Source organism: Anopheles aquasalis, chromosome 3 (genome assembly GCF_943734665.1).
Source record: "Anopheles aquasalis chromosome 3, idAnoAquaMG_Q_19, whole genome shotgun sequence".
In the NCBI taxonomy this organism is placed as follows: Eukaryota; Metazoa; Arthropoda; class Insecta; order Diptera; family Culicidae; genus Anopheles; species Anopheles aquasalis.
In genome coordinates this window covers 13,702,501-13,720,000 of record NC_064878.1, presented here as the reverse complement: position 1 = coordinate 13,720,000, position 17,500 = coordinate 13,702,501, and the positions used below count along the sequence as shown (strand labels likewise).

Here is a 17,500-nt window from a genome sequence, read left to right as displayed (position 1 = left end):
TTTTTTTCGCCGAATGTGTTCTTCCAGCGATGTGCACACTCATGCATGCTTGTGTGAGCATGTAATTACACACATACACAAACACCGATTAGGACGGAAGGAGAATTTACAGAGTGATAAAAGGAGTGTAGCTCGGCATCAGCATCAACCGAGCGCATTTTTATGATACCGCGCAAGTGAAGCTGCCAAAAAATCTGCGGCACCAAGGTAGGGGTCAGGGGGAATGGACTGGGAATGCAGTATCGTGGTGCATCCGGGGGGTTCACACGGTTCCAGCAGCCGGAATTGCATCCTTTCCGCGGAAACGCACGAGAGAGGAACCATTTGTCGACCCCCGGGAATCGTCCCGTGTGAGCATTTTGTGCGCTCTGTTCCTCTAAGCAATCAGGCAGTCACTATAGCGACGGTCAGACTGGAGTGCACCAACACACACGCGCACCGCGCAACACCCGGAACGTCATCATTCATGTTGGATGGATTTATGAAACGGAGTTCCAAGGGGCTCTTTCGGGGCCCCCCCGTCCTTCCAGGCGCCGATGAATTGGCAAATGATTGCATTCGATCCACCCAAGACACCGTTTGTGTTAAAGAATGATTTTTAAAAAATTAATTTGATATTTTTAAATGGAAACTAAAGGAAATTGATAGATAAAAATGGAGAATTAATAGCAATATTAACAAAGTAAAATGAACAGTAAAGGGAATGTTGGAGAAAGGTTATAAAAAACTTTAAAAAACAACAGCCAATTATTAGACAAATTAATAGAAATTAACGGGAAATTGAAAACTAACAGCAATAAGAAAAAGAAAAGTAATGGAGAAACATAACAAACAAAACACTAAAATTTCGATAGCAAACATGATGTTCTTCACATTGTTCTAGTTTGTAATTCATAAAAGAAAGAAAAACATTTAAGAAACCCTATCGCTGTCAAAAATGTTTGGAGCACCATTCGCATCGCCCTTCCTAATGAAGCAAGAATCGTAAGAAACAAACAGCCGGATGCTGGGCCGACGGACAATTTATACATAAAGGAGATAATGTCACTTTTAAGCTCCTGTTTTATGTGCCCGTTCCCAGTCGGCACAAAGCACACACCGAACGAAGTGCGTTACTTTTCACCAACACCGAGTGCGATTTGTATTTCTTTTCGTTCTTCCCCCCGTTCCGTCTCCAGCGGGAACTGGGCCAATGGTGCATTGTTTTCCTTTCCATTTTCTTGTTTGCCTTTTTTTTCGGTTTCAGTTTTTTAAACTTTTGCCGGAAAATTTGTTTGCCTCCCCTTTGGCTGGCGCCATGCCTTGGCCAGCGCCCAAAGGCAGTAAATGCAGTGCAGTGCACCATTGCAAACGAGCTGGCCGGCCTGGCTCACGGTAGCGGATCGCTCCGGCACCGGCACCGGCTGTACCCGTTTCGTTCGAAGCGAAACAAAACTCGGGATGCATCTTTGTGCCCTAGCATCCCTAGCTGGCAAGTTATGGCGTCGAATGGCTGCAGTAATGATCGGCGAAGCGGAAATTATCCTCTATGCATCCTTGGTGCTCGGTGCCAGTTGGTGTTGGTCCTGTCTTCGAAGCACCGAGCATGGAGTGTCAAGAAACGGCCACGGTCTGGCTTGAGAATGATAAATGTGTGCCAGCCGTAGCCATGCCTCGCTGCAAATTGTTATCACCCCAAAAAGAGATTATCATGATCGAATGATCACCGCAGCATACTTTATTGACGTTCGCATGGAAATCGTCATTTATCAAGAAGATTTCCGCAATTTTCTGCAATAAAAATAGTCTACTTTACTAAAAATGCTTTACATTTTTGCTTTTCGTTACTAACTCTATCTCTTCTTTTACTAAAAGTATAGTAAAATGCAAAACCGTATAAATTATGCATTACATCCTTGCACTAAATTGAGAAATTTGTTGCACGTCCTTGTGGAAAATGGAGCCGGGCGTTTTTTTCAATTTCACTTCCCGATCCGGGCACAATGAATGCACAAGAGCTAAATAATCAAAAACCCTAACGATGCACAAAACTCGTTACAATTCGACGACACTCTCGCTCGTTCTCTCGTTCTCTGTGTCGTTCTTTCCCGGTTGCATCATGGCTGCAACTGCATTGCCATTGCCGGTTTTCCGCTGCTTAATTTAACAAAGCGTCAAACAAACCATCTGCCAACGGCAGACCGGAAAGAACTCCGGTAAAAGCGCTAAACAAACTACGGATATCCTTGGCCGTACGGCTCCGCCTCGCCATGCCTCGCCAGGACCATAAGGTCGCAGGTCGCGTGTGCCTTGTGAAAGCGGAAATTTAAAGTCAAAGTTTTAATTTTGTTTTCCTAGCTATGCTGCTTCCCTTCCTGGTAACTGCTGGCTAACGGAGCGCCGCAGTTTGGGCGAAGCCCCGTTTTTTCTACCACCACCCCCTTTTGTTACACTCGTCTTTTGAAAACATTTTCGATAGTTTGCTAACTCTCAAGTGTGCTCGTCGCTCGAACATTTTATGTAAGCTCTTGTGCTTCCCGGTTTACTACGGCTGCTCGGCGTCACATCAGTTGAATAAAGTCCCCAGTTTCGAGGCCATGGCGTAGTTCAGGAGTTTTTCCCCCCGAAAAAAAATAAAAAAGAACATATTCATCTCGTTCTGCCCAAGGTTTCGTCAGTTGGTCTGATGTTTTTGTTGAACTCATTCCAAGACCATTGTTTTAGCGCTGTTTTGTTATTAAAAAAGGCAAAAGAAAAAGATTTCCACTTCAATCCCCTCTCTATCAAATCAAATAACAATCTGCGTCATCGATAAGACCACCATAATGTTATTCATTAAACTGAGCTACGGATTAAAATGGAAATGGACTTGTATATTCCCCAAAAAAAAACTTTCTCTCGCCGCGAAAAGCCGATCGATCGAAGCACACTATGGCTTATGGTATTGCTGGAACTTCTCCTCCCCCTAGTGACGGTCTGCTCTTCTCATTTTCCTCGAATCGAATCGGATAAATGGAAGAAAATTTGCCTCTTTCTGACGAAATTCCGTCCTCTTCACAAAACTCACCAAACAAATCCCGGGTTTCGCAAACGCAATGTGACGCATAATTACTGCGGATGAAGTAAAGCGAACAGGCCAGCAGTACGAAAGAGTTCGACAAAACACAACGGACGGACAAAACATGGAAAACGGTCCTCCAGACCGGAAAACGGGAGAACAAAGAGACACCGCACGGCCACCAGCAACATCCACGTGCTCTCGCACAGCAACACGCACACACGCAGAGCTTTACACAATATCTATGCAAATTTATTAATTAAAATTCTAATTAACTTCATAAATAATTATACCGCCACTTCATCAAAGTTGTAATTAAATTATATGTACAGTGTTCACGTTTTTGACTCGCCTTTGGTTGGCCACCGTTCTAGTGTCGTTTTCTTTTCCTCTGTTTTTTTTTTTTGCACAATTTTCCCTCCTACCGACTGCAACCCATTGGCGAGTGAAAGTGAGAAAAAGCGGGCAAACGACCACCATAACGACGACGACGACGACGTTATGCGCCACTGCACTTCTTGCAAACTTGCAAACTCCATGGCAGCGCAGTGTCTTTAAGTTGTGAGCTCTTCACACCTCGTTGATGGCGATGTACTGTGTGGTCTAAACTGCCAAACGCACTCGCACCATCGTGACGGTGGCGTTCGACGAGGGAAAAAAGCAAAACAAAAAAAACCAGGCGCCTCCATCGTGGCGCACCAGGCGCACCAACGAACGGATGTCATGATCGACCAGTGCCCCTCTTTCTGACTGGCCCCTATTTGATGTCCCGTTTTTGCACACCATCCCACCACTCCCAGATCTTGCTTCCCTTGCTTCGCAACTCACACCACAAGTGGTCACCCGCAGCAAACGATGAAACGTTTTGCGCCTTGCGTTGGTCGTTTGAGTGATAAAGTGGGAGCGAAAGTAAAGAGCTCCTACCGCTAGAGCACGATCACGAAAAAAAAACCGGTTTCTCAAAGCCTTACGATGCTCACCGAGACGCACACAAACACACAAACAAACACATAAAAAGGCATCATGGAATGGGCTGGCGGGCTTCCTTTGCTGGTGCTGGGGCTTAGTTTTGTATTGTGTTTTGTGCTCCAGTCCCTGCGAGTTCAGCCCGACCGCGTTAGTAGTTCCTTCACGCAAGAGAAGAATAGTGAGGTGACTAGGGAGAACCGACAGCGAGCCAGCCAGCCAGCTCGAGCGGCCACTGCACTGTACCGGGTGGGTAACGATAACGAAATGCGAGCAGCGACCGCGAAAGGAGGAGGAAAAAGTTTTAACAGGTTTACTGGTTTCTTCATTGAAGCGTTAATTAAATTAAGCTCCGATTATCGCAATTACCTGCCACCTTAGCTCCAGGGGTGGAGCTCACCAGGTGGCCGCCAGACCACCGGCTGGCGCTTGGCGCACAGTGTGATGCGCCCGCCATTGTTTTGCGCGAGTTGCGTGGCATCGTGGTGTGGCGTTTTGTTCGTTCGTTCGAGCACCGGTGAGGTGAGGCGAAAGCAAAACTAAAGAAATCGAGGCTGGTGCGCTGGTGATAATCTCTTGAGATCTTGCCAAGTGAGCGAGGCCACAAGCAGCCTCCAGCACCCCCCTCGGTTGAAGGTACGTATAAACGTAAAGGTATAAACGGCTGTAAGCTAATTAGATCTTACCTTGGGCTGAAACGTAGACCTCCCGACCGTGGTCTTTTCGCAGATTGGTTGCTTTGTGTTTTTTGTTTTGGTTTGTTCATTAAAGCTCTCTGGCACTCGCTGGTTCTGGATCCATAGATTAAGTCTTAAATGGTAATAAAATATCTAGTAGTCATGTCATGGCATTCGTTGATGATTTCTGATTTCAATGAGATCCTTATTTAGTGTCTGATTGCTTCTTGTATAAATAGACTTGAAGCAGAGTTCAATCATTCATGTTTCGAGAGAGAAATTTGATAGATGAGTCAGAGATATTCTGTTTTCTTTATGCATTTGATTAATTTTAATAAAAGTTATGAAAGAAACTATCACATGATCGTAACAATAAATCAATGGTCGATGCAGATACTTTTTGTTTTATATTAAACTATACCAAGAAGTATTAACACTGCGGCAACACTCTCAGAGGATTAGCCTCCTTCATCTAACACATTCCACATTCCAAAAATCCTTCTCCTTAAGCGCCGGTACTTGTGACACTCGAACCGACAACACAACTTCCAACCCATCCAATCGAAAGCAAACGATGGCCCAGATGATGAGCAATTGCTCCGTAGCAGTGTAAATCCACCGGCTCGTATAAATTAAAACTCGGTCAAAGTGTCTCGGTTTCAAGGCCCTGCCAGTGCTGCTGCTGCTCCGTTCGCTTCCCCGCTCCCTAATTGAACCTGCACCAGAATGTTCCGGGCGTAAAGCTCCCGGTCCCGGTTGCGGTGGATTGTTAGGACAACCGTACCGGCTACACCTAGAAGGATAAGAAAGTTCGAATCGATACCGACCTCACAGACACACCGGTCATGTAATCTAAAATGTGGTCCACCTGTCGTCCAAGCAACCGCAACATTGAAAACTCCTCGAAGCGAACCTTCAGACAGAGAGTGCGCACCTTTGCGCCGGGGCTTTTCGGTTTAGTACAAATTCGTGCGGTTCATCCACCCCCGAGGGTGGTGGAGAAAGGAATGGAAGGGGTGAATGGGAGGAAGGGTGAGTTTGCAAATTACCGAAAAACCACAGAACCTATCTAGACGACTTTTACTACTCCATGGTGACATGCCTGCGGTGCGGTTGGGTTCGTGACCATTTCTACCAGCCCTTTTCTACCCCACCCGGGGGGTGGTGGACCGTGTTAATCCTTCCTGCAACAACAACTGTCCTTTTGGGAAAGGGGGTTCGGCTAAATCGAAGCCGGTTCTCGTTGGAATTCCAACCAACCTCCCTTTCTCTCTCGCTCTTTCTTGCCAATTGCGCTCTCCTAACCACTCACTAATGCTCTAATTTGCTACGACAATTCTTACAAAAACGGAACCGTACCATCCCTTTCCGGAGTTCCGCAATCGAGCCCCAACGATTGCGCAACGATGGAGCCGAGGGGAGGTTTTCGACATTGCGGTCAACTGGAAAATTAAGCTGACAAGCTTAACTAAAGAGTGGTAAATAGTTTTCGGGACATTTTTTTTTTTTTGCTGTCCGGTTCCTGGTAGCCAAAGGTAAGGATGACAAAGTCGTGGATGGGTTTTGCATTTACAGACCATGCAGCCATTCATGTGGCCGAATGACTTATCGCTGCCGGGGGGTTCAGAAGGTTGATTGGACGGAAAGTTGAACAACCGGGTCCGGACCTCAACAGCATTTTATGTGACACCGGTCGAGTGATCCTTTTCGTGAAGCCAAAAGCGCAAATGTTTTCGTAAACGCGTTGCCCCCGAAACGAAAGCATACTTTTAGGAGATTGAAAGTGGAAATGGAAGCAAAAACCTGTTTTTGGTATTAAATATTAAACTATCAGGAAATTACTTATTTTTTTCCACAATTAAACCGAAATACATTAGTTTTATGTACTGTGCATCATAAAAAATTGATTCTCTATTCATTTAACTAGCATTTTCGAAAGTAAGCACCAAGGATCACACTCAACCTGACTCGATAAAGGACCCTAAGCACAAAGCCTTTGCATAGCTCCATCATTTACCATTCCACCGAGGGCCGGGTTAACCTGATTGCCATGAAGTATGGAACTTTTTCAATAAATTCCTTGCACCAACCTTGTGCTCCATCCTTTGAACAATGGCTCACACGGCACACACGCCTAGCTAGCTTATCATTCGCTCCCTGAACCCTGGAAAAGCTTCCACTTAACTCGCGGCAGTCAAAAAAGGTCCCTCGTTTCCTCACGAACGTTCCCGTACCCCGCGGGTACGACGATGGCGACGACGAAAATGAAAAATTATAAAACAATAAAGACAATAAATTAACGGTGATTGTTTCGCACTCGGGGAAAATTCTCATCCCGTTCCGTCGCTGGAAGAAAATATTATTTCCCGTCTCACACCCGCCCCCCAAAAACGCGTCTCTAACGTTGCAAGAGCTTTCTTGGCGTCAACCGGCAAAATGGAGGATATTCCCGGGACCCCGGGAGCCTTTTTTTCTGCTCGATCTCACTCACTCTCACAAGCCAACTCACTCGAAGCACTCCAAGTCCGGAGCGAAGAACCATCGGAGACCATCGACAACCGCAATCAGTAGCATGGTGGCCCGGCAGCATTCCTTTTCCGCACCACCGCAGAGAGAAAGAGAGAGCGCACAGCCACAAGCCACAATCTCATAGCTCATAGGCACCGTGTACCGGGGAGGGCCGGTGGCCCGTTCGCGCTCCGCGGTGACAGTAAATTATGCAAATTTCTATATCGTTACCATCGCTGCCATTGCTGTTGCCGCTCGCACCCTTCCGGCGGTTCCAGGATTTTGTCCGCTGCCTCACCTCTCTCACCTGTTGTCCTGGGTCCTTTTTGGGGGACCGACGCACTGCACGGAACGGAATGCCGTGTCCCTTTTGGCTGCAGCACGCCGAACAGCGACGGTGATGTGCTGGTATGCCCTGCAGCAGCAACGGCAGCAGCAGTAGCAGCATCAGTGCTGTATGGCAATCAGGCTCAGCTCTGGATGGGCAACGATAGTAACCGAGTGCCCTTCGGGCACGCGGGAGAGCAGAGGCTGCTAGACGACTTCAATGCTTTCTTGCGGTAAAGTGATTGTATTTTCGGGAAACAATTTCCGCCGTTGTGCCACCGGGGCAGAGCGAACGGAGCAGGCTTGTTCGTCTTCTGTGGTACAGTGCATGACGCGCGTCGCGTTAACGGGTTTGGAAAGCAATTTTACATACATTTTATTAATGGAATGATGTTTGTGATTTTTATCCAATAATATCAGAACATTCCAATAAAAGTATGCAGCTAAAAAACAAAATCATAAGTTTTCCTGTCACAGCTGTTTATTACAGTAAAATTGTCGAGTTTGCTAACTCCGTTTCGTATCATTCATTCTTTACACATGCAATTATTTACTTGGCATTTTTATTAAATTTCTTATATAATACAATTTTGTAAATAACTTTCGAAAAGTTTTATAAAATTGCTTCCTCTTTTTTCATTTTTATATTAAAAAAAAACGTGAATGACACTTTAAACCTCCAGCTAGAGCCTTACTACCATCGCACGCTACACTATTTAGCGGAATTCCCTGTACACCACCACTGTACGCACTGTTGGAAAATTACGTCCGTTCACAAAGCACAAAGGCGCTTTGCCAATGAAAGTTTGATGAACCATCGCCCCTCCAAACCTACGACGGAGAACCAAATTTCCCAATTTTCATCGAGACGCCCGTTTCAATAGCAACATTCCCGTCATCAATACCGCTGCCGCCGGCGTACAAAAAGACACCCAAGCAAAACACCGATTCATCATCATGCTGTGCGGTGTGGAAAATTGGTGGAAAAACGCGAAACCAGCGGGGCAAAATTCTCACTCAGCCAAAATTTTCCTCTCGCTAAACGGCAAAACGATGGCGATGGTTTGGGTGCGGGATGGAAATTGGGTGCCCGGAAAATGGCCACACTGTGGCCATCTTGAAAAATGTATGTAACCCCGGCGCCCTCTCTGCCCTCTATGCCCAGAAAGTGATTTTCTTTTCCTGGCGGCCCCAAGCTGTAACCAACCTGAGCGCTGTTTGCAATTTTATTGCTGGCCACTCCATCAGGTGGCAAATAAACTAATCGATTACTCCCGTCGGACACCCTCCCACCACGACCAGTCTTGCCAGTCTGCTCCTCCTTGTACCTTAATCACTGAGAATGGAACGGACCGAGGAAGGCGATCGCTCCGGGAACTCCTCGCTACATCCTTCCATCCAATCCATCGAGCGGCGATGTTGCTGTGGTGCTTGCGGGCATCCTTAGCCGTACAGCACCACCGATGGGCTGTCCGATTGCACGGTAATCGGTGCTGGTGGTGCTGGTGGTGCTGGTGGTCCCTGCTGTGGTCGCCGTCGCTGCCGTCGCTGAACGGTGAAGGCTGGCCGCTGGCCGAGCTGCTCGATGGTACGCTCGATCCAGCCCCGGTAGGTGGTCAGGTTGGTGAAAAGGTGTGGCGCATGATTGATGTCGGTCGACCAGGTCAGTAGCCCACGGATGGTCCGGCGAACGGTGCTACCGGGCGTCCCGTCGGCACCAACTTCCTGTACGCTTTCGTCGCAAATCAGCGGGGCACCGCTGTAATCCTGTGTCAGTCCAGGGAGCAGAGCAGAAGTAAACGAGAGGTAAACGGATGGGAAATTAATGTCGGAATCCCTAGGACCGAGGACTGACTGACAGGCCTGGCCTGGCCAGGCCGCTGTCCGACGGGGGAGAGGTAGCGAAACTCATTTCAACATTTTTCGGACCCGACCGCATTTCCATTGTTGGCGTAAGTTGGAACTTAAAATTCCTCTTTTGATCGATCGTCCGATCGACTAGGTAAGCGGCCCGGTTACAGAGCTACGCACGAAAGCAGGATTATTTTGAATTTCATTATTTTTCTCCTTCCCTAGCATACAAAAATGCTCTTCCATGTCATTTTAATGTTACCCATCTCTACTTTATCAAAGAGGTTCGATAGCTACACATTTTTTTTATCTTCACGGCATGAACATTGCTGCTGCGGTTGATAAGCCAACTCCCAGCCATGTGCTCTGATAGCTAAACCGCCCGGTTACAGAGCCTCGTTTGAAAAAATGATTGTTTGAAATTATTCCTTTTTCATTTCTCGCCAAACAATCAAACATGTTCCTCCATTCCATTTTAACAATTTCCATGTTGACTCATTTTCAATTTGATTCCTTACAATTCCGAGCATTTGCTCGCGATGTCACCGGAGGAAGTGCTCTCGTGAATCAATGTAAGATTAAGCCGTGATCATATTCTTCAGCGGCCAAAGTGGTGCAGCGATTGACCTCGCACCAGGTTGATTGTCATTGCCTCCCGGTTCAGGTCCAAGTCCTGCAAATTGTCACCGTATGGAACCATTTCCTAATCGCTTTCCTAATCGGTAGCCACTCCACAATGCTGCCGTTGATGGCTGTCTGGCCCATCTTTTTGATTCTCGAAGAGCATAATTTTACCCTTGATCCTAACACATGCTGTAATGGTTTGTTTCATCATTTGATTAGCCGTTGTCTTCGGTACGATCTGGCGATAATCAAACAGCCCTACAGCATACCCACCGAACAGCCGAAACCTGCCGATAATATTTTGCAGTGGCATGCATTGCCCATGGCAAAAGCACGTGAGACAACACCAGAGCCAGAACAATCTTCGATTGGCTTCGGATTCTAATGCAAGGAATACAAAGATGACTCTTTAGGAACAGGATCTTCTATCAGATCCAGGTGTAATATCTGGCCCATCGAGGCGGGCAGGACCGTTCTGATAGCATAGAAGCAATCGCAGACGGAGATTGAACCATTCCTCCTACCGCGATTGTATTTTGTCGCATGCAGCGAGTGCAGTGCGCGTTTGCCTGTGGCATTATGCCTTGACGGCCAGCGACTTAATGGTACAGGATCGGTGCCGCGTTAATATAGTGGCCTTAGTATGTCGGGTTCGATTCTGCATATCGAGATGAATCGAGTGTATTTCAAAATTTGCGTCAGTTGGGAGATTCGAGCCATTTCATTTGCATTGTTTCCCCAAATCTCTCGAGTCGCGTGCATCGGAATAGATCGATCCCTACATGCTGATAAATCTGATCAATTAGCAATCGAGCAAAAGCCATAAGATTACTTGAACAGTGCGGTTCCATTTGGGGAAAGGACAGTAAACCATTCCTACCGCGATTCCATTCTGGCGCATACACCGAGTCTCTTGATTGTTTGCTTGTTCCATTAGGCCTTGCAGGCCAGTGGCAACATATCGATATCGATCGGCAATATATCGATAAAATAATCATTGGATGCATTTTTTTGCTTTTCCATTTCACGCGCACGTTTTTGAAAAACCAAGCTGCTTGAGCCATTCGCTCTCCACCAAGGCGTGCTCTGCTCTCCCGTGCGCCTTATGCTCGCGCACTCTCTGACCGCCGTGGTCGCATACGGCAAGTGCAGTGCCCGTTTGCTTGTCCGATTTTGCCTTGCCAGTCAGTGCCCTAACCGATTTTCACGAAAATCAAATCGGAAATATCAGTAAAATGGGGTCTTCCATTCATTTTCGTGGGTCAAAATCATTCATTGGATGCAGTTTTAGCTTTTCCATTTCACGCGCACGTTTTTGAAAAACCAAGTTGCCTGCGCCATTCGCTCTCTATGGTTTCTCCACCAAAGCACGCTCTGCTCTTGCTTCGAGCGGTGGGGAAATATCGCGCGCGGAATTTTGTCTCGCTCGCGCTCGTTGAATGCACATGTATTGCATCTCGCTCGGCGTTACTCTCCCCTTCTCGCTCGCGCTCACGTCATAGATGGTCATTTGCGGTCTCGCTCAGCGTTACTCCCAATCAAAATTTGTATAGTGATTGGAGGAAAATTGCGGTTAAAGTTGCACCGGATAGCAATAGCTGGATGGTGCTGGTAGTAAAAGAATAGAGCAGACCAAGTTTTTTTCTAAAAAAAATGGTTCGTAAATTGAAACTCGAACATTGCGCTTTCGTTCTCGCGATAAATCACGTTCTGGACCAAACAGTGAGGCAACTTTTACGCGAAAAGAAAAACCAGCATTCCAGCAAGAAAGCCACGCCACAACAAACCGTCACAAGCAATTGACCGTTTCATCAGCAGCAGTTCGTCCGTTTATTTAATCGTCTTAACAATCGGAACATGACCAAAGCCAACCGCCTCTCGGTTGCTCTACTGGCACATATTGGAACCGGAACTGCACCGAAAAAGATCCTAGGAAAGTGAACCTCAGACTCGGATGTCCTGTAGCAAAATCGAAACCGAGCAAAAACCACAAATGCACACTCGGGAACCGCGAACGTGGCTTCTGACCAGCAGAGCAGTGCAGAACGGAGCAGAGAACCACAGCACAAAAGCTCGGCCCATGAGCGCTTCGCTATTCGTAACACAAACACATTGGACTGCCCCTGTCCCCGGGCCACCAGGTCCTCCAAATCAGTGCACCACGGAGCGACGGACAGAGCTTTTGAGGCTCCGAAAAGATGCTAAGATCGGTTTCGAGGTTTTCGAGAGATCCGGAACCAACGGTTGTGCAGTGGTTTGCAGGAAAGCAGAGAGCAGCCTGTGGGGAGAGAAGCCAGGGGGAGGGGGAATTCACACTTACCACATCGATGCTACGGTTGCTGGCCGCACCGTAACCGGCGCACAGATTGCCGTCGTGCTGCAGATAGTCCCGGTGCTCCGGTCGGCACTCGGTGGCCGGAAAAATGCTAATATTTGTCGTTACGTAATTAGTGCCATCGTTAGTGCCGCCGGCTTCCGGTGGGAGGGCGGTGGTGGTGGCCGGCCGTTCTCTGCAACCGTCGCAAAGACCGAGAAGGAAACAAAGACCAAAAAGATAGATATGTGCTAATTGAATCAACGAAAGATTGGAACGGGGTAAGGACGGGTTTGGGGTGGGGGGGGGGGGGGTGGAAATTATTTAATTCCAGCTTGTCATACAATGGCATCGCCGACGTGATCGCCAGCGGTAGTCGTCCGAGATTGAGCATCATGAGGTGATCAAGCAGTTGTTTGAATGGAAGTTAAATAATGTATCAATGGTGCAGGGGAGTGATGTCGGGGGATTACTAATTAGCTTTTTTGGCATTTGATTTTCGGGATAGTTCACCATGCGACTGGACACTGTAAGTTCTTATTAGAGATCTCTTTGCTGTCGTTTATCTCAATGGTTGTTGCTAATGTAGACAGGGAATGTAAATCTCTGAAGACATGCAGTAACAAGATGATTTGGAAAAATTAAACAATTGTCACCTCAAATTTAATGGAAGATCATTAAGGAATAGAACTGTTTGATATTCAATAACAAGTAAATTTTTGAGGAGCTTTATATTGTATTAATTTTGAAATAATCAACCACAGCTCATGACTTTCTGTGACGCAAATGTTGCACCAATTATTGATGTAAGGAAAAAATAAGGGAAATTGATAACCATTTGCTTGTAAGATCACAATAAAGAACAGAGGCGCATGGCATTCAATAACAAATCATGTAAAACAAGGTTACGACAATTAGATTGAAAAATATCTATAGTATCTAAAAGATAGCAATTGATATCTCAAAGATTATTTTTGAAGTATTTCACCAAAGCGAATACATGGAAGTACATGGTGTCTTCAGATGAAATCCTCGTGATTTAATTCAACGTCTTCTTGTGAAATTGAAATACACTACAAATCTAGACAGCTATGAAAAAACTTCTATATCTTGTACGTTGCCATGAACGGTATCCAACCAGATACGATCAAATGGTTACTGCGATATCTTCCACATCCACCGACAGACCATTTCCAAACGCTTAACACCGCACACTAATGAGCCACTCCATTTTCCATTCTGCTCGTTCCACAGTTTTCCTCGAAATTTAAAGCCAAAGAAGAAGCCACTACGAAGACAAGCAAAATGCGGTAAAAAAGTACGAAAAGCGCCTTGACCATCTACTTACGCCTCCCGGGGCCGCCGCCGGAAGGACACGATGAAGCAGCGGTCGGTGGGCGGTGGCGACGATCGACTCGTCGGCCCTGGCTCTATAATTGATGATAAGCAAATAGGCACCGGTTCCGGTTGTGTCCGTTTCCGTCGCCACAATGTCCCGGGGACCGGAGAAGAGCGTCTTCGCCAGGATTCACCGCTCGGTTTCGCCAGTCGCAGCAGCCGAGCACCTTCCGGTTCACGGAGCATCGCCGGTTGCCCACCGGTTGTGTCCGTTGGTTTCCCGAGCACCAGCAGAGCCTGAAAAATGGTGAATAATTTAATTCGAATCACAGTCGTCGTTATCGTCTTCTCATTTCGGTCGATCCTGACTGAAGGATACCGCACACGATGTTTTATCATCTTGTCGGTGCTGCGTACATGATCTACCACCCGGCAATGAAGAGGATGCACCGGCTCACAGAGGAATGTAATATTCATTCCGAACAATACGAAGGAGAAGGGACCGGAAGGCGACCGGAAAGTGGAAAATCGGTCACATCATAACCGGCACTACCACAAGCGATAGGCCGGCGTGTATTCCAATTAATTTCATCTTCCGCCAACCGGATACGGATCCCCCCCAGGACCCCGAGGGGCAGGAAATGAAAGAACTGTTGCAATGTATTGCAGCGAGCCGGCTCAAGCATTCCACAACGCACAGCAAGCAACTCAACATGCTTTAGATCCCGGTTCAGATGCCCCCCCCCCTCTCCTCCGGCACTAGTGTTTATTGATATTGCACTTCCGTTCACAACTTGTCATCCTTTGCCGAGGACAAGCGACAAGTGCATACCGCATTCCGATCCCGCACAATCCCTACGACACGCACGCATGTCCACGGCTCCGTGTCTTCATTGTATGCAGTGCAGGATAATTGAAGTGACAGTTTCTGGAGGTGGAGCAGAATAGAAAGAACAAGGACGAGTCAGCGTAAGTTGACGCCCAGACATGTCACTCTCAATTTATCCACGCCGTCGCCCCCTGCGGAATCCCTGCCCGGTATGAAGACGGCGTGCCGATGCGCAAAAGGATTCCAGGAATTGCATTCCACTGCCCCCACGAGGGCACGCAGAATGCCGTTTGAATCAGGATTCGCGTCAAGATCAAAGCGTCCAAAGAGCGGACCATGGAGGTACGCAAAGCACTCCGGCCAGTCCCGGGCCTACTAGTGCCGGAGGTCTGGAACAATCATTTGTCACAATGGGCTGTGTTTGTGACCACCACCACACAGAGACGGAAGTGCCCTCCAGGCATTGGTGGAATGTTTACAGAGACAGTTGCCAGTCGCAAGGATGCTTTCCCCCTTTTTCCGGTTCTTTTTTATTCCACCTCCTTTCTTCCTGTCGGTGTCAAGGATCTGTCACGTCCAGGGCTAGGGTTGTGTGCTCAAGTGGCAGGATGCATTCCTTCTTCCTGTCCTCGCAATAGTGCAGCAGTGCGCAATCGTGTGTCGTACGCACTCTAGAACCGCGTGTTACCTACAACATTGTTCTCCAGTCGCTCGAAGGTGGTTGCAAATTGGTCCGGCAATATGATGTTGCTCACAGTGATCCGCTTCGTCACTCCAGTCGTCATCGGTTGTCCATTGAAAGGGGCATCATTCCAGACGACCAGCTCTTCCGGTTTCTTGCTGAAAGTTTAATCAAACAGAAAACTATGAATAACGCTGTCGGCATCATGGTGACATTTAAAATGCAGGAGCAGAATAAGGTCTTTTGTGTGACATAAAACTGCCACAGGGAGCGGAAATTACAAAACAGAACATATTTAATTATGGATCGTTCGTTACGCCCTGTGTCTCGCTAGGATTAGAAGAAGAGATTGTTTGGAGTTTGTTAGTGAATTAAACATTCCCTACAGAAGACATCGAGCCCCCATTTAATGATTCAAACGGAACACGGAGCACCACCTCGACGGTGAAACTAATCATCGATCCATTTGATTAGGAAACAGTGCCAGCGATACAACGCCTTTCCTTTCCTAAACAGCAAACTTTCGCTGCATTTGATCCCGAACATGGGGAATTCATTATTTTTGCATTGAAAATGGAAAACCAACAATCAACCAAAACCTTCTCTAAATTTCTCGGCACATGAAAGCTCACCTAATTTCCCTATCAGTGGACCGGTACCGGTACGGACCGGTTACCTAAACAAACTCAGACTCGAAACGCGGGCGAGTACGCGCTCGGTTCGAACGGCGACCACTCGCTCGCGCTACTCGCTACTCATTTGCTGCTAATGTATACCTTTCATTAACACTTCAAAAGGCCCGCAGGCGGTAGCTGGATGGGATGGATCGTGGTCCATTCTGCGACGGTATGTTGCAATTAATTTACTTGCGAAAGACCCCCGATCCGGGCCATTACTGGGCCCGGGCATTGATGAAGGTATTGAGGAGCGTCCATATATTTTGATGGCGCTACTGAAAGGCTTGTCCCGAAATGGGTCATTTATGGAAAAGAACCGAGTTAAAGCATGGTAGATTAGTTGCTTTAAATATTTGATGAATAGCGGGGTGGGTACCCTATTTCAAATTCTGCCACATCGAATCTCCTGTAAGCCCTCTCGACTCGCTTTACAAGCTCTTCATCAACCATAATCAAGCTGTAGCTCTGTCGAACGTGCTGCGCTGCGTCGGTGAAGGTATGGCATGATTTACAATCATCAACCAGTTAATCCAGCTACCGGCTGCCATCCATCCATCCAGTAATGATGCCGATACTTTCAATTTTCTCCTCTCGATTGCGTTCTCCGCCAGTGGGATTCGAGGGTATCGGAGCTTGATCCGTGAAAGGAAGAAGCTGATTAGAATCCTCCACACAAACCAAACATTGTGTGACAAGTCCGCCCGTAAGTCCTTGGTGAGAGAGCGCGAAAGACCGCACGGGGCTCCGAGTCTCCGAGGGACAAATCCGGACGGATTCAATCTTCCTCCGTGCAGGAGCAGTAGCGCAAAAAAAAACCCCGGCAAGGATGAGCGATAAGGACTTTGCACAATCATTATTCATCTCTCTGTACAGCTCTCTCCTGCCTTGGCACGAAGTGAACTAATGAGAGAATGGTTTTGGGAGGGAAGGTGCGAAGGAGGGAACGAAGGAAATTGGGAACAGCAAAAACCCCTCAAGCGCTGGCGAACCGCCGGTCCTCAGAAGAGCCTAAAATGAAGACAAAAGACTGCTAAACGCGTACTCACGGGCGGCAAAGGACATCGAATGAACCGAGGCCCGGTACTTCTAATCAGAAAAAGGATTTCCATTCTCGCCTGTGAGCGGAAAAGACCCGGGGACCACAAAGGGAATCCAAAACAGAAACTCATTTCCTCGCCAGCAGAATACCACGCGGTCCCCGGTTCTTACCGGTTCCGTTTAGTGGCGTGCTCCGTCCCTTCGTTCGCTCGTTCGTTCGTTCGTTGGTAGCAAGTATATTACTTTTAATCAATCATTAGTAAAAGCAGCTTTCATTTGTCTTCGCCAGTATCTGCACAGTATAAAGATAGAGAGGAGGAGGCAGCGAGTGTGTGGCAGCGACCGGCAACCGGCGATCGGTGAACGCAACCTCACTTCGAGTTGCGTGACGCGACGTGGCGGAACACGGCCTAACCACAGCACAGCACAGCACTGCTACCGCTAAAACAAACAAAACGGAACCGACGAACGACGAGGCCGCAAAGTCAGACAGACAAGGCACGGTGGAAGCGGGGCTGGAGGAAGGAAAGAAAAATGACGGATATAAATTTTCCTTTTAGCGAATCCACCCATACCACCCAGCCGACAAGAACAAGGGCTTTCGAGACGCATTATGCTGCAGCAAGCGACGA

At 47.5% G+C, this 17,500-nt stretch overlaps 1 protein-coding gene across 1 annotated transcript in view; it reads right to left on the bottom strand.

Moving 5' to 3' along the window:
• Positions 1-8,081: 8,081 nt before the first annotated feature.
• The window catches only part of LOC126579356 (uncharacterized), a 29,342-nt gene continuing 19,923 nt past the window's right edge, over positions 8,082-17,500 (bottom strand). The window contains 4 exon segments of the mRNA XM_050242852.1: positions 8,082-9,282; positions 12,311-12,498; positions 13,636-13,939; positions 15,164-15,311. Coding sequence (XP_050098809.1) covers positions 8,959-9,282; positions 12,311-12,498; positions 13,636-13,939; positions 15,164-15,311 — 964 coding nt within the window. The 3' untranslated portion in view covers positions 8,082-8,958.